The sequence below is a fragment of the Otolemur garnettii genome, unplaced genomic scaffold (assembly GCF_000181295.1).
Source record: "Otolemur garnettii isolate 467f Iridium unplaced genomic scaffold, OtoGar3 scaffold00001, whole genome shotgun sequence".
In the NCBI taxonomy this organism is placed as follows: Eukaryota; Metazoa; Chordata; class Mammalia; order Primates; family Galagidae; genus Otolemur; species Otolemur garnettii.
In genome coordinates this window covers 71,189,598-71,213,734 of record NW_003852396.1, presented here as the reverse complement: position 1 = coordinate 71,213,734, position 24,137 = coordinate 71,189,598, and the positions used below count along the sequence as shown (strand labels likewise).

Below are 24,137 nucleotides of genomic sequence, written 5' to 3'. Positions count from 1 at the left end.
AATCTGGAAAGGTATTTCACTACTATGAAATCATATGTTATGCACGATAGATACTTTTTTAATATCCCTGTCATAACTGTGTGGGTAGCAGAGTTTGCTTTATATTTGTCTATAAGTATTAATTTGTTAAATGAAAATGTTTAAGTTATAACAGAGTTTCCAGTTTTGAATTTATTTTTTAAATTAGTGAGAGCCCATCCCAATGAAAGTAACTGGCATTTTTTAACCTCTGAGAGACCCTGAACTCTCCAATCCACTCTGACGTTTTAAAAGTGTATGACCCTGTTGTTACATGTCTCTTTTAAGGACAGTGGTTAGACTCTCCCCTGTTAGATAGATTTTTACCTAGGGCAGTAGTGGTCTCCTTAAGCTCTGTATCCTCACTGTGTAATGTGTCACATGGTACTTAGAGATTTCCATGACCAGATTAACACTTTCTTTGTTTTTGTTTTTAATTTCCTGGTTATTTGAAGTATTCTGTAGAGTAATGCTCACAGAATGAAATATAGGAAGTTCTGTACCGAATTGTCTTGGGGAAAAAAATTCTGGGAAATTTCTTGCCATTTGTTAGAGAATCAAGTTTTTTAGGGGTGGCACCTGTGGCTCAGTGAGTAGGGTGCCGACCCCATATACCAAGTGAGGGTGGCAGGTTCAAACCCAGCCATGGCCAAACTGCAACAACAGATAATAGCTGGGAGAATAAATTTTTTTCTTTTTACTAACATAGTTAATTTTATTTAGCATAAGTATTTTCTTTATTCCTAATATAATGATCCAAAACATTTTATGATCTCTGCAGCTGCAGTGAGAAAAGGAGTTTGTTATCATAAACGGAGGCTGAAGAAACTATAGAACTAGCAGACGGAGAAAGTGGAGAAGGTAGAGGATGGAGTTGCAGACTCTACAGGAGGCTCTTAAAGTGGAAATTCAGGTTCACCAGGTATGCTGTATATTATTGGCTTCTGCCACATCATGTTATTAAGTAATAGTGAAGATTATAAACAGGCCCATCTCTGGTTTTTGTATAGTTTTTAATCATCTTTAATTGACAATTGTCCAGAAGTCGTAATTTTTCTTTTATCACTACTCAACAAACTCATTATTTTTAAAAACTTTAATAAAAATATTTCTGACTTCCTTTTAAGAGAAAAGAATGGTTAGCTGGGCGTTGTGGCAGGTGCCTGTAGTCCCATCTCCTGGGAGGCTGAGGCAAGAGAATCACTTAAGCCCAAGAGTTTAAGGTTGCTGTGAGCTGTGTGACACCACGGCACTCTACTGAGGGTGATAAAGTTAAACTTTGTCTTCGCAAAGGAAAAAAAAAGAGAGAAGAGAATGGAAAATCCTTTTTCCATATACCAAAAGTGTTTTTTTATATGAAAACTTTTTTTCTTTCTGTTTTGTGGTTTATCCGAAGGACTTTGTTCACCTGATTTAACTTGAATGTTTAATTCAACTTGAAAGTTGAATTTAACTTGACATGTTTCATTCAACTACCATGCACACTAAAGTTTTTACTTATATGACTCAGCTTTATGCCTTGATTCCAATTTTTAGTAAAGAAAAAAATGTGATTGTCTTCACAGATGTTTAAATTTTTAAATTTCATGATTCTTACATTTTATCTGAGGTACCTAGACTAAACATTTAAAATACATAACTAAAAAAATATACATATACACACACACACACACACACACACACACACACACACATATATGCGTGGTGATGGGCCCCTGTAGTCTCATCTACTTAGGAGACTGAGACAGGAAGATAACGTGAGGAGTTTGAGATTATAGTGAACTATGATGATATCATTGCATTCTAGCCAGGGCAACAAACCATGACTTCATGTGCAAAGAAAGTATATAACTATAAAAATATACATGTAAATAAAATACAATACAATGTCTGTAAGTTGACGACCCAAGGGACTGTAACAAACTAGTCACCACATAGAGGTGGTCAACATAAGGAACCAGGTCTGTTGTACTGACACATACATGTGGTGCATGTCCGGTCTGTGAAAATTAGATCAATTTAAGGCAGGGAGGTGGTCGGCTTTGGAGAATGAACTCCTAAGAGAGCTGCTCTATCACGTTGAAGAACCAGGTTGCTGCATTTGGTATAAGTCTTCAACTTGATTCTCTCCACCATACTCAGGTAAAATGTCCTGCAATAACTTGGCACAGTGTTATTTAAGTATAATTTACTTCATAAGCTTCTCTTTCTTGAATGGATAATCACATCTTTGGCCAGTTAGTTAAAACTCCTGTCAGGGCTCGGCACCTGTGGCTCAAGCAGCTAAGGCGCCAGCCACATATACCTGAGCTGGCGGATTCGAATCCAGCCTGGGCCCACCAAACAACAATGATGGCTACAACCAAAAAATAACCAGGTGTGTGGCGGGTGTCTGTAGTCTCAGCTACTTGGGAGACGGAGGCAGGAGAATCGCTTGAGCCCAGGAGTTGGAGGTAGCTGTGAGCTGTGATGCCATGGCACTCTACCCAGGGGGATAGCTTGTGGCTCTGACTCAAAAAAAAAAAAAAAAAAACTCCTGGCAAAGAGACATTAGTCCTCCAAGAACACAGGTAAAAAAACAGTAGATAATGTAGCATAGGATCTAAAGTCATGTCACACATATATGACCTCTTAAGCTTCAGAATTTTCATATTTATGGCTTAGCATTTCTAGCCTCACCTGCATCTCATCTTGGATGAAACTCAACAAACAGTTGGACCAGTGGTTTCACGTAAATATTACATAGGAGACATGAACTATTATAGAAGCTCCATGGTTGACAATCTTCTGACATTGGCCATCTCCTTAAATTGATCTAATTTTCATAGATTGGATATGTACCACGTGTACGTATGTATCACTACAACAACCTAGTTCCTTATGTTGACCACCTCCTTAACATTGACCAGTTTGTTACAGGCCCTTGGCTGATCAACTTACAGTGGTTCTACTGTATATAACTCTTGGTGATAGTCAAAGTGATAAATTTTGATGAATTGACTAGTTTTGAATGTATAATAATTGAGGATATGAGAATAGAGAGAAGGGTACTTTTTATTTTATTCATTTATCTTTTTGAGATGGAATCTCAAAAAGAATGCTATGGCATCACCATAGTTCACAGCAGCCTCAGTTTCTTGGGCTCAAGCAATCCTCTTGCCTCAGCTTCCTGAGTAAGTAGGACTGTAGGTGCTCACCATAACACCCAGCTAGTTCTATTTTTAGTAGAGACAAGGCCTTGATCTTGCTCAGGCTGGTCTTGAACTTGTTAGCTCAAGCAATCCATCTGCCTTGGGCCTCCCAGAATGCTAGGATTATAAGCATGAGTCACCACACTCAGCCTAGAAGGGAACTGTTTAAAGGTAGTCTTACGGTTTCCTTTTTATATATATATATATTGAATGGTAACTATGTATATTAATGCACTTCTGGGGTACAGTGTGGTGTTTTCACATACAATTTGAGATATTTCATCAAACTGGTTAACATAGCCTTCATGTCATTTACCTAGTTATTGTGCCAAAATGTTCATATAGTTTCCCTTGTTTTATATGAGTAGTCTGATGTAACATTAATTTCTGAAATTGTTGGGAGAATATCCTGAGCCTTTATAACTACTAGATTTGTACAATGCTCAGAATTAGTGTGGAAGAGAACTTATAAGAGGCTTCAAAGGCACTTAATATGTATTTTTACATTCGATCTTTGTATGTTCAGAAATCCCTGCTGCTGCTTTGGATTTTGTTAAACTTTTGTTTAGCGCTGGAGTTTGCCTTATGTAAATAGGCTTCTTTTAGTTTATATTAAACTGTGCACATTTTATTTTTTTTTTGGCCTTGCTTCTGGAACTAATTAGAATATGTATGTATCTGTGTGTGTGTGTGTGTGTGTGTGTGTGTGTTTGGAGACAGAGTCTTACTTTCTCACCCCTGTAAAGTGCTGTAGCATCATAGCTCATAGCAACCTCAGATTCTTTTCTTCTTAATGAATGAGGCAATTTATTAACCCAGCATCATTTGTTCTAATGCTTCTTATTGGTAGCTGCCACCTGTCTGGCAATTCTGTCTAGATCTCTCTGTCCCTGAGGTGTCAGTTTGTGGTCTCCATCTTGGTCCTTTTCCACCATTTTCAGCCACTCCAGGGCTTGGAGGACCCCGCAGGCCATATTCTTGAAGCCTCAGCTGAAGTGGCTGGTCATGATGCTGTTTCTCTGATGTTCCCCGTAGATCTTGGTCGTTGAGCCAACCCCAGCACTGCCCCAGGTGCTGTGCTTTGGAAGCAACTTGTGTGTAGAACCAGTTCTCATTGTGGGGAGCAAGCTGCTTGTGCTTGGCTAGGTTGACTGTGTCCACCCATTTGGGGACTTTCAGCTTCCCAGACTTTTTGAGGACGTCTTCCAGAGCTCTGACGAATTCCTACTGGTTCACATCTTTTACAGTAACTCCAGGCATCATGCAGCCTCCGAGCTGCCAGCCAGGGGAAAGGGAATGATGGACTCTTGAGCTCAAGCAATTCTCATGCCTCAGCCTCCCAAGTAGCTGGGATTACAGGCGCTCCCCATAACACTCGGCTATTTTTAGAGGTGGGGGTCTTGCCCTAGCTCAGGCTGGTCTCAAACTCATAAGTTCAGGTGATCTACCTGCCTCAGCTTCCCAGAGTGCTGGGCTTACAGGTGTGAGCCACTGGGTCCAGCCAAGAATAAATGTTTATTTACAAAAAAAAGCTAGTCTTTTTCCTGGATGAAAGTATTTTATGTTGGGGTATTTTAATACCCAATTTGAGTGAATAGCAAGTGACAAAAGTTAAATTCACAATTTGTTCAAAGCTGACATCATCATAGAATGAATTTTTGAGGCTCAGCGCCTGTGGCTCAAGCGGCTAAGGTGCCAGCCACATACACCTAAGGTGGCGGGTTCGAATCCCCAGCCCGGGCCCACCAAACAACAATGATGGCTGCAACCAAAAAAAAATGGCCAGGCGTTGTGGCGGGCGCCTGTGGTCCCAGCTACTTGGGAGGCTGAGGTAGGAGACTCGCTTGAGCCCAGGAGTTGGAGGTTGCTGTGAGTGTGATGCCATGGCACTCTACCCAGGGTGATAGCTTGAGGCTCCGTCTCAAAAAAAAAAAAAGAATGAATTTTTGAGTACAGTAATCAGTATGAGTTTTGTGTGAATCAAATAGTTTTATGATGTTGTGTGTGATTTTTAGAGTTTTCCCTCTTTTCAAGAAATACTGAGATGACAAAGTTGGCATTCTGCTTTTAGTTTCTTAAGAGATATGGACAAGTCCCACATAGACCTTTTTTTAACAGCTCATGACCTAAGTTGGAAGTTAATTACTAAATTAAATATAGTTCTAAATATTACTTTGTTTTGTATTTTGAATTTAAGTATACCAATTTTATAAATATCACAATTATGTAATTATGAAGACATTAAAGTTTTATTTTGAGGGTTTTTTTGTTTCGTTTTGTTTATTTTTGAGACAGAATCTCACTTTGTTGCTCTGGTTAGAATGTTGTGGCATCATAACTCACAGCAACCTCAAACTCTTGGGCTCAAGCGATCCTCCTACCTGCCTCCCAAGTAGCTAAGGCACCCACCACAATGCCAGGCTAGTTTTTCTATTTTTAGTAGAGATGGAGCCTCACTCTTGCTCAGGCTGATCTTAAACTCCTAAGCTTAAGCAGTCTACCCACCACAGTGCTAGGATTACATGTGTGAGCCACTACACCCAGCAATTTTTAAATCTAATTGATATTTAAAAATTTGGGGCTGGGTGTAGTGACTCATGCCTATAATCCTAGTATTCTAGGAGACTGAGCCAGGTGGATTACTTGAGCTCAGGAGTTTGAGACCAGCCTGAGCAAGAATGAGACCCTGTCTCTAAAAATAGCCAGGTATAGTCAGGGGTGCCTTTAGTCCCAGCGACTAGGGAGGCTGAGACAAGAGAATCAGTTGAGCCCAAGAGTTTGAGGTTGCTAGTGAGCTGTGATGCCACAGCACTCTACTGAGAGCAACAGAGTAAGACTCAGTCTGTCTCCAAAAAAAAAGAAATACAGGAAAATTTTTAGAAAATTCTTCCTAAAGTTATCCTAAACATTCTGTTAATATTCACATTAATTGTCATTTCCCTGTATATTTGTTTTGATCATAAAATTAATAGCTTTTTTAGTCATCTTTTTATTACACAACATTTTGTTTGTACAATAATAAACAATTATTTGTATGTCAATGAATAATATTTCAACATACAAAGCTTTTAAGATATTTAACTCAGTTCTATCTGTAATACTTTCCTACTTTTGAGGAAAGAATTTAATTATGTGTATTAATAACAAATCCAAATGACATGCTTTACTCATAAAACTGATGTTATTCTAATTAGATACAGGGTAGCCTTGTATCATTGGATCATTGGTCATGACTAGTTTAATGATGCCAGAAATGACATCAGAGTAGGGGCATTGGTTATTAGGCTGAGGCTAACGCCAGAATGTCCATTTGGCCAATATTGGGGCAAAACCCACCATTTCTTGCATTTCCAGAGAATGAAATTAGGGCTGAAATTGGGCTTATTGGATAGAAAATATGTTATGAAGCTATGATACTGCTATGATAGAAGTATATTTTTGTTCTTTATGTTTGCTTTATGATTAGGGAGATAATTAAAAAAGTAGCACTGTACAGTCGATGTTCAAGAAAGAAATAATAATGGCCTGTGATGGCCATCTTATCTTTTAGAGAAAATCACTGTTTTTTCCTCCCTCCTTTGATTGTTCTTATATAGACTTACTGGAAGTCATATTTAAACTTCTAGAGTATTTATTCCCTATGGAATGGAGCATAGTATAAAGCGGAGGTTAGCAAACTTTTTCTATATAGGGCTACTGTTAGCAAAATATTTTGGGCTTTGCGCTTCACTTATAGTGTCTGTCACAGCTACTTTGCTTTGTACAGACAGAACAGCCTCAGACAATATATAAATGAACAAGTATGGCTCTGTTACATAAAACTTTATTTACAAAAACAGGTGGTGGGCCAGATTTGGCCTGTGGGCTGCATTTGCTTACCATTTGCATGAAGTATATCCTCATGAAACATTGCTACATTCTTATAAGTAACAACTTTGTTAACAATGCCAGTTAAAAGTCACTCTAGGGATTTGGATGGTCTAGTAAGTTGCCCAGGTTGTCCTGTCCTCCCCATGATTATCTAAAATGCAATTTAACTGCTTATAGATAGAAAAGTTGGGTGGCGCCCATAGCTCAGTGGGTAGGGCACTGGCCACATATACCCAGGTTGGCAGGTTCAAACAGCAATGACAACTGCAACAAAAAAATAGCCGGGTGTTGTGGCAGGCGCCTGCAGTCCCAGCTACTTGGGAGGCTGAGGCAAGAGAATCGCTTAAGCCCGAGTGTTAGAGATTGCTATGAGCTGTGATGCTATGGCACTCTACAGAGGGTGATGTAGTGAGACTCTGTCTCAAAAAAAAAAAAGTTTGTTTATTTATTTCCTCCAGAAGTGGAGACTTAGTGTTGTTATCAGTTAATTTTTAAATTCCAGTGTCATGGAAAAAATTCTTTCAGCTTCATAAAGGTAACAATATAGTAGCCAACTCTCTGGTAACAAAATTAGGAAGGAAAACCAAGAGCTTTTTTTCACAGAAGATTGTGGCAACCTCAGTTATCTAGAATATGGCTTAGCATCAGAAAGTCTTCTGACCAATTAGAATAAAGGTCAAGGCTGAGTGTGGTAGCTCATGCCTGTATTTCTAGCACTGTGGGAGGTCTAGACAGGTGGATTGCTTGAGTTTGGCACTTTGAGACCACTCTGTGCAAGAGCAAGACCCAGACCCTGTTTCTGTGAAAAATAGAAACACTAGCTGGGCATTGTGGGGGGCACTTGTAGTCTCAGTTATTTGGGAGGCTGAAGCAATAGCATCCTTTGAGCCCAAGATTCTGAGGTTTCTGTGAGCTATGATGCCACAGCACTCAACTCAGGTCAATAGAGTGAGACTATTATCTCAAAGAAAGGGGAAAAAAAAGTTAAATGTCAGAAGCGATTCACCAAAGACTATACATTTTATTGAGCAGAGATTTCTTAGGTTATTACAACCCATTCACTCACCTTAAAGTTAGTTTGGTGAAATATATTAAATAGAAGATCAGAAGTATCACAGTTGGGTTTTATGGGTGTTAGAATAGTAGCAAGATTTGCTAACTGATCCCTTGGCATTGAGGAGTACATGGAAAAAATGTAGGTATTAGAAATCTAAAACATGACTATTTGTGCCCTTCTATTGTAAGGACTTTATTAATATTGTTTGTAGTATATTAATTGATATAATTGTACCTTTAAGTATCAATAGAAGATTGACTTTTTCCTGTTACTTAAGAAGGTAGATAAATATAGTCAGTGCTTTAGAAAGATTTTATTTTGCAACTAAACAATTTAAAAATGTCTTGTTATCCAAAGAGAGTGGTAGATTTTTCCATTATATGAAAATTCACTTGAGGAGGAGCTTATTCCTTGATAATTAAGGGAAATAGCTTTCTGATACTCCTTTATCCTTTGAATTCTTCTCACTGTGGTTACTGTTACCTTTGGGCAATGATGTTTTTAGAAGTTGGGTTAAGCCAAATGGCATTCATTTGTCTTTTCTATTTGTTTGGGCTTTTGCTTTCTTATTCAGTATTGGGGTAGCAAGCACATTCTTTCCCAGAGGAACCCAGGTAGGTAGAGTTTTGCATTGTTCCTCCGTTGCCGTGTTCTCAATTACTGAGCATCACTGTTCTACAGAACATACCCTCCCCTGCACTTATCTTTTCCTTGAGAGAAGATAATGGCAAAGTCACATCTGACACTAGGCTCCTTCTATGGTAAGCATCATATAACAGACCTGCCAAATCTGTACTGCTATGTACAAACAGGCTGGTTTCTGTGTGGGATCAGCTTCTTCTGGCCCTTGTTTGGAACTCTGGACAGGAACAACATTTGGAAGTGATGTTCAGTTTTTGGACCATCCAGCTTGTTTAAACTGCCTTTCAAAGCTACTCTCCCCGCCCCCCATGCCTGTGTCCAGATTTAAGCATCAGGTTCCTTTTTAAAAAACTATAAAATGGTAGTTTGATTCTTTTTCCTTGTTAAGAAAAGTGCCTCATTAGCTTTTTACATGGATCACAGAAGCTTTTGTTTTGTTCTAATTGTAGTCTTGCTAATTTTTTTATGTTGATTTAAAATCTTAGATTTTTTTTGTTTTCAAGCCGGATTAGCTGTATGGAGTTAATATATAAGACTAATGGCTCTTTTTCTCTGTTTATTACCAGAAACTGGTTGCTCAAATGAAGCAGGATCCACAGGTAAAATGCTATTTGTTATTCATTTTATTTTTAAATAAAATAACAAAATGACCATGATGTATTAAAACGTAGATGGGACTTAAGTTTAAAGAACTATTTTATTCCTAATAGCAATTACTGTAGCACATTGGTCTTCAAGTTTTAAGGGTTTAGAAAAATATATTATGTTGTATTATATTCTATCAGATATTTAATAGAATAAGATTCTGTTTTATATATTGCATTATAACATAGCTATCATTTTATCTTTGTTCATTTTATTTTTATGTTAATTACTTTGAGTATTTTGGGGGAAAATTGAGTTAATACTTTCCCTATAACTTAAATTTCATTTCCATAAACCCAAATATTCAAAATTAGAATTTGTGAAGCGTTCTATAGTCTCAAAATTATTGAAATTGGCTCCAAATCATTTTTGTTTTTTTATTCTTTTGGCATTTTAACTTTTTTTGAGTAGTTTTTTCATTTTTTTCAAATTCATATGAGGGTACAATTTCTAGGTTACATTCTTCTCACTTCCAGGGGAAAGTTCCATTTGTAGACGAGCCCCTCACCCAGGGGGCGTGTTATACACCCTCACAATGTGCACATTACGTGCACACATCTCAAATCATTTTTATTGACTTATAGTTTATTATATAGACCATTTGAATAGTACTGAATTTCAGGGTAAGAATTTTTGGATAATTTTTTCAGGCATTTTAGAAAAATTTTTTTTTGAAAGAACTCTTGTTTCTTTTTCTTTTCTCTCTCTCTCTCTTTTTTTTTTTTTTGAGATAAAAGTCTTACTCTGTCCCCGTTAGTAGAGTGTTATGGCATTAATCTCATAGCAACTCAAATTCTTGGACTCAAGCAGGCCTCTTGACTCAGCTTTCAGAGTAGCTGGGACTATAGGTGCCTGACTCCTGCCACCATCCCCAGCTAGTTGTTCTTTTCTATTTTTTTTTAAATTTTTTTTTTTTTTTAATTAGAGATAGGCTCTCACTCTTGCTCTGGCTGGTCTTGAACTCCTGAGCTCAAGCAATCCACCACCTTGGCCTCCTAGAGCGCTAGGATTATAGGCGTGAGCCACCACACTCTGCCGAAAGAACTTTTAAAGAGGGTTTAAAAAGTACTTTACATGATAATCCAGAAAAATGCTACTTTTCTTTAAATTCTCATGAGAGTTTTTGACTTAGGTATTTTATTCTCTATTCTTGAAGAGACTTTTTCTTTTGGTGATTATTATTCAGGCAGCATCTCTTTTGCAACCATTAAACAGTGGGTCATAAGTACAGAGCATATTTATCAGATTCATCTATCTATATCTTGGTTGTTATCCATCCCATACATGCTTCATTATAAAGTAAAATAAATTTTTTGATAGAATAATTTTTTGATTTTTTTTTTAAAGTGGAAAATAGAAAAGAAAGTAGAAAATGATATTCTTCTCTACAAATGGAAGACTCAGTGGTCTTACTGTTGCATTTAACATAATCTGTTGATTCTGAGACTTGGCAATGGTAGCCCACACTTACTCCTGTTGGACAGTCCAAATTCTGTGAGAAACCTATTTTTACCTTCTTCTTCTTGTTTTTTTTTTTTTTTTTGGCATACTCACAGTTTAAATTGGATTTAGGGAACCAAGATGGGGTAGACCAGAGATTAATAGATACCATATGAATGAATACCATATTTAAAGTGGTAATCACCATTATCAGCTACTGTGAAATATCATCAGAAACTAGCATCTCTCTTATTATTTGTGACCTTGTAACAGAACAACCTTGACTTGAAGAATCTGACCATGCAGTAAATTGTTGGACAGCACTGTCGGTGATCTCATTAGTGAAGCCTTATATCAAGTATACTTACAAGTAATTCCAAATGGAGTAAGCTTAATACTCAATAGAGGGGAAGGTTGTGTGTTCCAACCCTGACAGAAGTCCAGGCATGGTAAATTGAAAGAATTATATGTGAGATTGTCAATAAAAGCGGTGTTGTTGGAGTGACATTCAGTTTGCTAGTAGGCTGTCTTGCTACATTAAACTTTTGAAAACTTTAATTTTGGAATTTTTTTGCCCACTTGAGTTAAAAGGCAAGCCTGCTCAGTGTATCTCATCTAAAATAGTATTCTTTTTTTGATTTCTAGAATTTTAGAACTGAGAAAATGCCCTGGTAGTCAGTGTGTTAATTTGAATGATGTAGTGTTAAGGCAGTTGCAGTACTGACAGCTTTTCAGATCTGGGCTAAAATAACAAATGTACTTTGCTAAATAAGGGAGAGGGCAAGTGGAGAAAAACCTCTTATCTTTGTTGATAATGCTGCTAAGCATGCAGTGTATGTGTGTTTATAATCTCCATTCTCCTACTTTTGTGTGATTAGTGGAGCTCTAGGTTTTCTGTCACTGCTACTTTTTCTATAAGGAGTAACAATATTTTAGTAGACAGGTACTACAGTGCAAGATGCTAACATATAGAACTTCCTGTAATTTAAGACAGTTATAAAGAAGCTGCCCCTGTTTTAGAGCTAGAAGCTGGCATTTAGGATCTGTGTACTCGGTGGTAATGTTATGACCACAATTTAATGCACAACAAATTTGATTGGCCAAATGCTTAAGGTTGCCTTATCATTTGTAATACAGTATGCCTAGTCCGCTTGCTACTATTCTGTTAACGAATGAAATATCTTTCTCACAGATATTTTTTCTTTCCAATCAGAATGCTGACTTAAAGAAACAGCTTCATGAACTCCAAGCCAAAATCACAGCTTTGAGTGAGAAACAGGTAGGGGAAAGGGGCGGGGGGCATATTTTTAACATTGTGTTCTAAAGATATGTCTGCTTGAGGCTTCTAAGAGAACTGCTATTTTTCCTCATGTGTGAAAATAAGTGTGGGCAGCCAGACTCAGTTTTAATTTTGTTTGAGCTCTGTTTATCTATTTTTATTTTTGGTTGAAATCAGTCTCTAGAGTATCCCATGGGTATATGTTACTGGCAAATATCTAAAAGCAATGTGGCAGTCTGCCGTTGACTGTGTTAATTAAGCTCTATAGTTTACCCATAGGGGAAGGGGGTAAAAAAAAGTTAGTGGGAGTATGTGATAGAGAATCTTGTACTGTTGTTTGTGCCTTGTTACCTATCTTAAAGGCTTGAGCTGATGTTTAATCTGCTGGGGGGAGAATAGTTGTAAGATTGCTCTAAATGTAGGTCTCCCATTCTAAGTATTATCATACCTTTATGTTAATCTCTGCTAGATATTAACCAACTATGATGTGAACTTCGGTGGAACTGTGTTACACTTACTCTGTATAGGGCAAAGAGAAGTATTCTTTGGAATGTTTTGTATAATGACCTCCAGTTCACCAATTCAGGCAGCTCCTGCTTCCACGTTGGAGTGTGACAGTTGATAAGAGCTATAAGTAAATTTCTATGGTAATCTGATAAAGTAATTATTTTTGTGGTCTTTCCCTACCACTCTCCCTCCGGTTAAAAAGAGCAATTTTCTTGGGGTAAAATGACTTTTTTCTTTGGAGTAGGTGAAATGTGTGAACCAGAAGAATCAGGTGATTTGCAGTTGATAGTTCATGCTAGTGTTATCTTATTGAAAATTTTTGACTAGTTCTCAGTAACTGATTTTTATGTTTTTAACTTTTATTTAGTGAAATAATAGTATTGAGAGTAATCCTGGATAATCTTTACTGTGTTGTATTGTGTTTTCATTTAACTGAGGGGAGAAATAAACTTTGAGAACTATGTGGAATAGATACGAGTTGTTAATGTTTCAGAATAGAATCCTCAAAGCTGAGTGAACAACTGCTTTTTACTCCTTCCTCCTATTCTTATGCTTCCACATCTTGTCTTCTCCACAGACAGGAGGTATTTTAGATTAGGGAATTGCCAAACTAAAATTGGGAGGAGGTGGGATGGTGGAGAACAATTTGTAAGGAAAAATATAAACAGAGTTGGTTAGTATGTATTTGGCTCTGAATGTGATTCAGTTCTCTAAAGTCCAAATGATGTGTGTTAGTGAAAGTGTTCTAGCTTTAGAATTCTGTTAGCGCTGAGCCTCCTTATAGTTTCAAGGTTAGTTTGACAAGATGCCAATGAATGAGTCACTTACTGAAAAAGTCTCATGTTCCAGCAGGGAAAGGTGAGAGTTGAGGGGGATGCTGTCACAAAGTTAAGACAACATAAGGCTACATTTGGGGAAAGTGGGGAAAATTTTAAAAATTTCTGTTTATTGAAATGTTTGTGTGTATGAACTAATATATAGATTTGGTTTATTCTGTAAACCAAAAGCTTTTTATTTTTTTTCTGCTAGGGTCCTCACTTAATAGGAAATTGCAACTATTTATGTTCAGTGAGACATTTCATCCAGTGGCGTATTCTAACTGTCATCTGAACTAAGTTTGGATTTTAGAAACTGGAATTTTAAAAAAGTGTTTATATCAGGAAAACCTTAGGCATATAAAATAAGTTAGAGTCAGAAACTAAAATGCAGTCTTCTGAATTTTATAGTACTTGCTTAACTATTAAAATAATCTTCTTGATAGAATGGAAAAAATGTCATTTTGGGGTAGTATAGTAATTAAAGGAAACATAGCTATGAAGTTCAAAAGCTGATCCCTCTTTAGACTTTTCCAACATAAAACATTGCTATTTAGTTTAAAGTAGTTTTAGTATAGCTTCTTAATGCTTTATGTCCAGCTTTTTGTTTTTCTTTCTTGAAAGAGCCACATAGCCTCTAGCAAAACTTACCCATTTCCTTCTGCCTTAAAAACAAAAATATGTATTAACCTTCAGCACGTGAGTAATATTTTAACATTAATATTTTGTTAGAAAAATAGAAAATACAAAGAAGTTTGAAGAATAATGTCATATTCCAGACTTAATAACTATTAACTCTTTGTCACATTTTGTTTCCATTCTTTTTTTATGTGCATTTTCTATAATCAGTTTTTCTGTATCCATTTGAAAACTTAATCATACAAATAATGGATATATATTTTCTCTTATTTTGCTTTATAAAAAAATTTTAGTCACTGATTCTTACTAGTTTTTTTTTTTTTTTTAACAGTTTATTTATTTATATTTATTTTTTACAGTTTTTGGCTGGGGCCGGGTTTGAACCCACCACCTCTGGTATATGGGGCCGGTACCCTACTCCTTGAGCCACAGGCACTGCCCCCCTTACTAGTTCTTATTCATGGTTGCCAGCTCAATCTTTGATACTTACTCAATTTCTTCCTTAAAACTACATTAATATACTACGTTAGTATACTTTGGGAAAATATGATCTTCAGTGAACATTCTTCATGGCTAAAATTCAGTGAATTTCATTGAATTCTTGTTGGAAAGCTCTAGTGCTTTCAAACTGTAACCCAAATTTCTTAATTTGCAGAGAAACTCTGGCAGATTTTGAAGTCAGCTAGCTTCTTGACCTATATGGAGCTTCAATTTGTGGTTGACAGTTTTAACTCAGAAAATCCCCAGACTTGATTGGCTAACTAAATTTTGTGTCATATAGCCGTTAAAATCATGGTTTCAGAAAGTATTTTAATGACATAGGAATGTGTTCATGACATGGCAGGTGAAAAATTACACATAACTTTTTATGTATTATAATCCCGTTTTTGTTTGTTGTACATATATATGTATGTGGGCATGTGAATGTGTACAAACCGTGTTGGTATAAAACAATGGTTCTAAACCTTCCTAATGCTGCGACCCTTTAATACAGTTCCTCATGTTGTGGTGACCCCCAACCATAAAATTATTTTTGTTGCTACTTCATAACTGTAATTTTGCTATTGTTATGAATCGTAATGTAAGTATCTGATATGCAGGATGTATTTTCATTGGTCGCAACCCACAGCTTGAGAACCCTTTGTATAAAATATTGTGAAGGAGGTAAGTTTACAGGTGGTTTTTTAAAATACTCATGTATATGTTTTAAATTCCCCATAATAAATATTTTTCTTTTAGAATCAGAAATAAATAAGAAACATATATTTTTAAGCTTTTTTTTTTTTTTTTTAGTTTTTATCTGTTCCAGGGATAGTTAATAAATCTAAAACATTTTAAAAATCTAACGACATTCTCCTCATGATAGATGAGCCACTCTAATCAAGAATCCAACTATTGGCTCTGCGCCTGTGGCTCAAGTGGCTAAGGTGCCAGCCACATACACCTAAGGTGGCGGGTTCGAATCCCCAGCCCGGGCCCGCCAAACAACAATAATGGCTGCAACCAAAAAATAGCTGGGCGTTGTGGTGGGCACCTGTGGTCCCAGCTACTTGGGAGGCTGAGTCAGGAAACTCGCTTGAGCCCAGGAGCTGGAGGTTGCTGTGAGCAGTCAAGCCATGGCATTCTACCCAGGGGGACAGCTTGAGGCTCTGTCTCAAAAAAAAAAAAAAAAAAAGAATCCAACTATTTTAAACACTAAATACTAAAGTATAGTGGAGGCAACTGTTAAATTTCTTTAACAGGGTTCATTCTCATTCTGTACCCTCTCCCCTTATTTTTTCTTTACTTATTTATTTTTGTTTTTTCATTTTTTTTGGCCAGGGCTGGGTTTGAACCCACCACCTCCAGCATATGGGGCCAGTGCCCTAGTCCTTTGACCCATAGGCACTGCCCCCTCTCCCCTTATTTTTGATAGGCAATGTGGTCTTTTTCTTGTCAGAATGGAGATATTCTGATATTGCAGTCAAAGCACTAATTCGTTCTAATTCCTTAGAGAGGCGATCTTAACATCCCAAAGTCAGTTGCTTATTTCTTTGGTGTTTTAGGATGAAATCTTTGTAGTTGCATCTTGGGTGTCCCCTGCCCTGAACAGTTTGCCACCTCCCTCCCTTCACCTGGTGCTCTCCTGGTCAAGTTTCTTGTCACAACTTGAATGTTATTTCTTCAGAGGAGTTATCCCTGAAACTCCTTCCTCTAGTCAAAATCAACTCTTTCCATTATGATCTCTCATTGAACCCTTCATTTTTCCTTCATAGTTATGCCATTTAGGATTAGATTCAGCTGCTAATGACTGAAAGCCAAAATGAAAATGGCATAAATTAAGGTCACATTTTTTTCCTCTCTCTTCTAAAGGAGGTGGACAAGGGCTGCTAACAGTAGTTCCAGAGCATCCAGGAACCAAGGTTCCTCCTGTTCTATTGCTCTGCCGTTCTCCGCACAAAGTGTCCATATCATAGTCTAAAATAGCTGCTCCATCTGGTAAGAAGGGGGGAAAGCAAAAAAAAAAAAAAAAAGGGGGAAAGCAACAAAAAGCAAGACTTGTGTTTTTAAGGATGTTTGCTTGAAGTTGCATGCACTATTCCAGTTAGATCCCATTTATCTGACTTATTCCCATGGCCTTAACTAGGAGCAAGGAAGGCTGGAAAGCGCATTTCTGGTGGTCATGGCCAGACAGAATTCAGAAACTATTACTTAGTGGCAAATAAATACTAGGGATAATTACTACTGTACTAGCAATTTCTACTACAGTAGCATTTCACAATTTGTAATTGTGTATCTATCTATATGATTTTTTTTTTTTGAGGCAGAGTCTCACTTTGTTGCCCTCTGTAGAGTGCTGTAGCATTATAACTCACAGCAATCTCAAACTCTTGGGCTCAAGTGATCCTCTTGTTTCACTGTCCCAGGTAGCTGTGACTACAGGTACCCCTACTATGCCCTGCTATTTTTAGAGATGGAGTCTCGCTGTTGCTCAGGCTGGTCTCGAACTCCTGAGCTCAAGCAATCTGCCGTCTCAATGATTACTATTTTTTAAATATATTCCTTATTTAGGTTATTAGTTTCAAGAAGGAAAGGAACATATTTGTTTTATTTAACTTCTTCATTCCTAGTACAATAATATTTATTTTAATATTTAACAGAATGGTATTAGCTTAGAAGAAACACATTTCTACAGTGAATTATCTACTTGATCTCTGCTTATCCAGTAATTTTTCTTATAGAATAGTGCATCTTATGCTTAAAAAATATTTTTATTGGGCAGCGCCTATGGCTAAGTGGGTAGGGCGCTGGCCCCATATACTGAGGGTGGTGGGTTCGAACCCAGCCCTGGCCAAGCTGCAACAAAAAATACCCGGGTGTTGTGGTAGGCGCCTGTAGTCCCAGCTACTTGGGAGGCTGAGGCAAGAGAATCACCTAAGCCCAGGAGTTGGAGGTTGCTGTGAGCTGTGATGTCACAGCACTCTATCAAAGGTGATAAAGTGAGATTCTGTCTCTAAAAAAAAAAAAATTATTGTTTCAGGTTGAGGGTACAAAGAATTAGATTTTAATGTTTGCATCTGTTAGGTAAAGTCCCTCTTATAATTGTGCCCACCTCCAAGAGGTGTGCCATATATCCCAACATTGTGCCCATTAAGTGGGAGCACACCATCCTTCTTCCTCCTCCCCACTCCCTGCTCCCACTTGCTCCCCCATCCCCAATCTTGAATTGATTTGACTTTTTCTCTTATGTGGGTATGTATTAGACTGTCTACTGATTTCATAGTAGAATTGAGTACATTGGATTCTTGCTTCTCCATTGTTTTGCTACTTTATTAAGAAGAATGTGTTCCACCTCTATCCAGGTTAATACAAAAGATATAAAATCTCTATCTTTTTAAATGGCTGAATAGTACTCCATGGTATACATACACCACAGTTTGTTAATCCATTCCTGGGTTGGTGGGCTCTTAGGTTGTTTCCGCATTTTTGGCGATTGTAAATTGAGCTGCGATAAACAGTCCAGTGCAAATTTCTTTATGATAAATGATTTTTTTTCTTCTGGGTGGATACCTAGTAATGGGATTGCAGGATCAAATGCAGGTCTAAATTGAGTTCTTTGAGGATTTTGCATCCTTCCTTCCAAAAAGGTTGTATTTGTTTGCAGTCCCACCAATAATGTAAAAGTAGTCCCTTCTCCCCACATTCATGCTAGCATCTGCAGCTTTGAGACTTTGTGATGTGGGCTGTTTTCACTGGGGTTAGGTGATACCTTAGGGTTGTTTGGATTTGCATTTCTCTGATGATCAGGGACAATGAGCATTATTTCAAATGTTTGTTAGCTATTAGAGAAAGTTCTGTTCATATCTCTTGCCTTGTGGTAGATGGGATTGTTTGCTTCTTTTTGTTGTTGTTGTTGATTAATTTGAGCTCTCTGTCGATTCTAGTTATTACCCTTTGTCAGATTCATACCCTGCAAATATCTTTTCCCATTCTGAAGGTTGCCTTTTTGCTTTACTTGTGTTATCCTTTGCTGTGCAGAAGCTTTTTAGCTTAATTAAGTCTCATTTGTTTCTTTTTGTTGTTGTTGCAATGGCCAATGAAGTCTTTGTCATAAAATCTTTCCCCAGTCCAACATCATCAAGAGTTTTTCCCACACTTTCTTCTAAGATTTTTATTGTTTCATGCCTTAGATTTAAATCTTTTATCCATCTTAAGTCATTTTTTGTAAGTGGTGAAGGGTTTCAGCCTTTTACATGTGGTTATTGAGTTTTCCTAGCACCTACTTATGCTTTTTAAGCACAACATATTATGAAGCTCTTCATACATTTTTGTGTATTCTTTGAGAGCATGAAAAGGCTGTACTTTTTTATAGCTTCAAATATTTGGCTGTATCATAATTTTAAAAAACTATTCTTCTAACATTTAATGATAGAGAATTTCCAGTTTTTTGGCTATTAATATTGCTAGGATATATACCCTTCTATGTGAATGTGTATTTCTTTTTGATCGCCTTAGAATAAATTCCAAGGTGTGAGATAACTGGTTGTATTGGTCAGTTATCGCTATAACAATTCTGTATAACAAACCAGTGTTTGATGAATGACTTTCAATACTAAGTATTTATTTTCACATTAGTCTATAGATCATCTGGTTGTTCTCTTGATTCAGGCTGTATTTGGGCAGGCACCTCTGCTTCAGTTTGTAGGCTGGCTCAGCTTACCTTCAGGCTGCAGGTTGGTTAGGTCTACTCTAAATTTATTCATTCTGAGGCCTTGCATGAATGGTTAGCAGCTACCTGTGGCATATTCATTTTATGGTTTGTCACTAAAGCACAAGAAGCAAGCCAAACTACTAAAATGCATTTTAAGACTCTGCTGGCATCAGTTGTTAATAATATCTCATTAGCCAAAGTAAGTCATGTGGCCAAGTCTTGCAGTTGACAAAAGGTATGGATGTATAATTAGGATAGAAAGGATATGAAGAATTGAAAATAATTTATCTGGCATATTTGGTCTAAAAGGATGAAAAACTTATACTACATTAAAAAAACCTTTTACGGCTCGGCGCCTATAGCTCAACCGGCTAAGGCGCCAGCCACGTACACCTAAGGTGGCGGGTTCGAATCCCCAGCCCGGACCCGCCAAACAACGACGGCTGCAACCAAAAAATGGCCAGGCGTTGTGGCGGGCGCCTGTGGTCCCAGCTACTTGGGAGGCGGAGGCAGGAGACTCGCTTGAGCCCAGGAGTTGGAGGTTGCTGTGAGCTGTAATGCCACGGCACTCTACCCAGGGGGACAGCTTGAGGCTCTGTCTCAAACAAACAAACAAAAAAAAAAACCTTTTACTTCATATTTCCAAATGTGAAAAGGCTTTATCATATTAATAGCATATATGAGAGTACCTTATTTTCCCCAGAAGATAACCTGTGGAAGGGGAAAGCACTTTGCTAACTTGGAAGTTGCATCTATCTTTCTATCTATGTATCTGTCATGCTTATCATGAGGTATATTTTTCATAGAATTTACCATTTGTCCATAGTACAAATATTTTATAGTATTCCATAGACTTACCTTTTGGTTTTAGATTGTGCTGTTCTTTCACACCTTCTCCTATTTTTCTTACTCCTTTTTGGGGAAAGAGACCCTATTGTAGTCTTTGTTCTTTCTACAAATTTGCTTCTCTGACTCTTATGTTTAAAAATTATAGTCTCTTTTCCTTAGAGAGTGCTTCAGCCTAATACTAGATGAAATACTTTTCTGAGTTTAATAAATAGCTGCTGCTTATGGAACCATTCTTAATTTTAAATTAGAGTATATTTTAGTAAAATAGATTGTGAAGCCTTGGGAGAGGTTTCAGTCTCTGCTGTAACTACTGTAGTTATGCTTCCGATGCATAGAGCAGTACAGGCGAAGTAGGTGACTTGAACAGTGGACTGGGTAGAGGTAGGTCATCAGGAGTTTGAGTCTATTACTGACTCAACAGAGTTGTTGAAAGATTTTTATTAAATAATTTAATATGTCTGTTTTCTTGTTTCTGGAATGTTTGGATAATGCTTTTTTGAGTTAATGAACATGTATCTATTGAGTACATTGAATTTTTTTGGAAGTGAGTTATATTTAAATGGAAATTGTTGACTTTAGTCATGATGGTTAACTTCATCTCACATGTAACACTTTCATTTTACATGTAAAGTCTACTTTTCTAAGGAGCTTAGAACATTTCACTCAGACATTTATCACTGTAATACATAAACTGAGACATGGACTTTGTTAATTAGCCATGATTGTATAATTAATCAGTATCAGATTCAAGACTAGAATCCAGATTGCTATACTTTCATTCAGTTTTATTTAGTAAATTACTCTGTAGACCTTTATCCATCAAATATTTTTTGAAATAGGACATTAAGGAAAATAATTACATTGCCTTTAGGCCTCATTGCCTTGGAATAAAGTAAGTAAATTAGATCCTATGGTCTAATATTGGTAACCTGATGCATGACTATCTCCAGTCTTTGAGACCAGTAACCATAAAATGTTACCTTCCTTCATTCATAACCAAACTAATGTGATTGACACATCACATTAGAATTTAGAATTGTTTTCTTAGAGATCCTTTCATTATGATAGGAATCCAACTTCATTTTATCCAAAGCTCAGGAGTTCCCTAAGATTTGGTCTACTATTGAACCTCTGTACATTTGACCACCTAAGGGACTGTAACAAACTTGTCCACATATGGAGGGAGGTGGTCAACGTGAGGAGCTAGGCCTACTGTACCCATAGGTACATGTGGTGCATGTCCAGTCTATGAAAATTAGGTCAACTTAAAGAGGTGATCAATGTAGGGAGGCAGTCAACTATGATAGCTTGTTGTTCATTCCTCCTGCATAATATTTATGTGAAACCATTTGTCCAATTCTTTGTTGAGTTTATTGCCACTTGTGTACTAGATAGATAGCAGCACCTTCTTTGCATCACGTGTAGAAAATGTAATATTTCAAGTTTTTCTTGGTGAAATCCTGTTGGCTTATAATCAGCCAAGATGAGATGCAGATAAGGTTCAGAAATGCTAACCACAAATATAAAAGTTCTGAAGATTGAGAGGACATATGTGTGTGATGTGAGTTTGGTTCCCATGCTGCTTTATCTGCTGTCTTTTTTACCTGCATTCTTGGATGACAGTTGTCTCTTTTGCCAGTTGTTCTATCTACCTTGTGAAAGACTTGATCATCTGTTTAAGAAAGGGAAGCTTGATGAAGTAACTTATACTTTAATGTTATTGTGCCATGGTATTGTAGGACATTTTACCTGAGTTTGGTAGAGGAAATTCTGAGACCAAGATTGGTCTCAGTTATGTACTAGCTCAAGGGGGGAATGAAGGGGCAGCTGTGATTTCATTATTATTACTTTTTCTCCTCTTCTTTTAGATTAGCAATAATAGTTAATAGTTATAAGAGGGAAGAACAAAAAACTGAGGAAAAGAAAAGGCAAAGGAAAGGAGGGGGGGCAGGGGCCGCAAGAAGCTCCACAACGGACACAGGCCGTAAATCAGGTAAACAGCCATGATAACAATAACCAATCAGAAGTTCACATGGTACTAACTCCAGCAAAGACCCCAACTACAAAAAGACAGGTTACCTATCAAAACCCCAGGCCTCCTCAATGACCAATAAGTAAGTGGACACTGGTTTCTTCCTCAGCCATCTTCCTTAGCATTTTATTGCAACCCATAATACCCTGTGAGAAAGTGTATAAAAGTTTTCTTATCCTTTGTTTTGGGGCCACTCTTCTTCTACAACCACTTTGATGGTGGGAGTGACCCAAGCATATGCCTGTAAAGAATAAAACTCCTTGGATTTCCAGGTGTGCATGGCTTCTTGGTGGCAAATCTGGTCCTTTCAGAAATCAAGTTGGCAGCTTGTACTGAATACAGTTTATTGGCTGAATATGGCAGACCAATCCTCTTAGGAATTCATCCTAATGATTTATTTTTGGTACTGGCAAATGGAATAACTTATAATTTGAAATTCATTTTGTTTTTTCTTTTTTTGAGACAGAGTCTCAATATGTTGCTCTCTGTAGAGCAATGTGACATCACAGCTCACAGCAACCTCAAACTCCTGGGCTTAGGCAATTCTCTTGCCTCAGCCTCCCAAGTAGCTGGGACTACAGGCAACCCACCACAATGCCTGGCTATTTTTTGTTGCAGTTGCTTAGTTGGCCCAGGTTGGGTTCGAACCCACCACCCTCAGTGTATGTGGCTGGCTCTTGTAACCACTATGCTATAGGTGCTGAGCCTCAATTTGAAATTCTTAACCCGTGTCATCAAATGTTACATGTCTCAGCATTGGGCTACTGGAATCTTATTTACTTATTTTTTCCCCTCTACTTCTTGTCTCATCTCTTGCTTAGCTGGGAATAGTTGCTTTGAGCTGTCAAAATCAATTGTAAGCCCAAGTTTGTGGAACTTTTTTCAAGCCTGTGTTATCTGTCTTGGTCGTTGCACAGAATATCTGATATTTCAAAATGTTTAGGGATCCTTTGACTCTTTGGAGAACATTAATCTAAGTTTTGGCTGATAGGTGGTGTGTATAAAAAATGCTTTTCAGGAGCCAGTGTAACTCTTAAACTACCTCTTTATTCTATCAGTAACTTAATTTGTGCTTTTGAACAGTCAGTTCCTCTAGTTTATTCTCTTTCCTCTAGGGAATATGTGTTCTCTAGGACCTGTGTTTTCAAACTCTTTTATCATTCCAAGAGTCTGACATGTCTGTTCATTGCATATACATTTACTGAGAGTTTACTGTAGTGAAAGGCATGGTACTAGACCCACGGAAGATGCAGAGAATGAAAATGTTATAGTGTTACTTCCACGTGACTGGTCATCGTAGGAGACATTCAAGCTGATGAGGATTGACACCTTTAGCAACTCATTCTCTCTGGCCTGTCTTGCATCCTTTCCTACCGTACATACCCCTGACGTCACCTATTCTCCCTGGGCTTGTTCAAGACTCCATGACTTTGCACAGGCACTTTACACATGGAACTTTCTTTCCTGGTTGATTCCTGCTTATCCTTTGAAGACTCATTTTAAGCAAGGTTCTCTACAAGCTTTTCCTGGCTTCTTTATACCTTCCACAGAGTCAGACATCTTTCTTCTGTGTACTCATGATATCTTGACTACTTATTTGGTACTTATTGTGGTACTTACTTGTACTCATCACATTGTATTGTAATTATTTGTAAGATCCTCAAAGGCAAGGACTGTGTATGGCTCATGTCTGTATACCTCAAGTCTAACATGGTGGATAAGTAGCAAGCGTTTTTGTATGTTATTAATTCATTAAGCTTTTCAGGAAGCTAATAAGGTTACCAGGGATGTCCACCATAGAAGAAGATTAAGTAGTTCACATTGCATTTTTTGGGGGAATATTCTAAGTATTGTTTCTTCCTTCAGTGTTTTATTAAAAGTATTAACTCTTGGCTCGGCGCCTGTGGCTCAAGCGGCTAAGGCGCCAGCCACATACACCTAAGGTGGCGGGTTCGTATCCCC

General features: G+C 37.5%; 1 protein-coding gene and 1 pseudogene across 1 annotated transcript in view; one reads left to right on the top strand and one right to left on the bottom strand.

Moving 5' to 3' along the window:
• The window catches only part of PHF21A (PHD finger protein 21A), a 207,114-nt gene that overhangs the window by 36,706 nt on the left and 146,271 nt on the right, over positions 1-24,137 (top strand). Inside the window, exons 4-6 of the mRNA XM_023509461.1 lie at positions 800-940; positions 9,345-9,377; positions 12,077-12,142. Of these exons, the coding sequence (XP_023365229.1) occupies positions 887-940; positions 9,345-9,377; positions 12,077-12,142 (153 nt within the window). The 5' untranslated portion in view covers positions 800-886. The remainder of the gene's footprint in view (positions 1-799; positions 941-9,344; positions 9,378-12,076; positions 12,143-24,137) is intronic.
• LOC105886745 lies at positions 4,005-4,496 on the bottom strand (annotated as a pseudogene).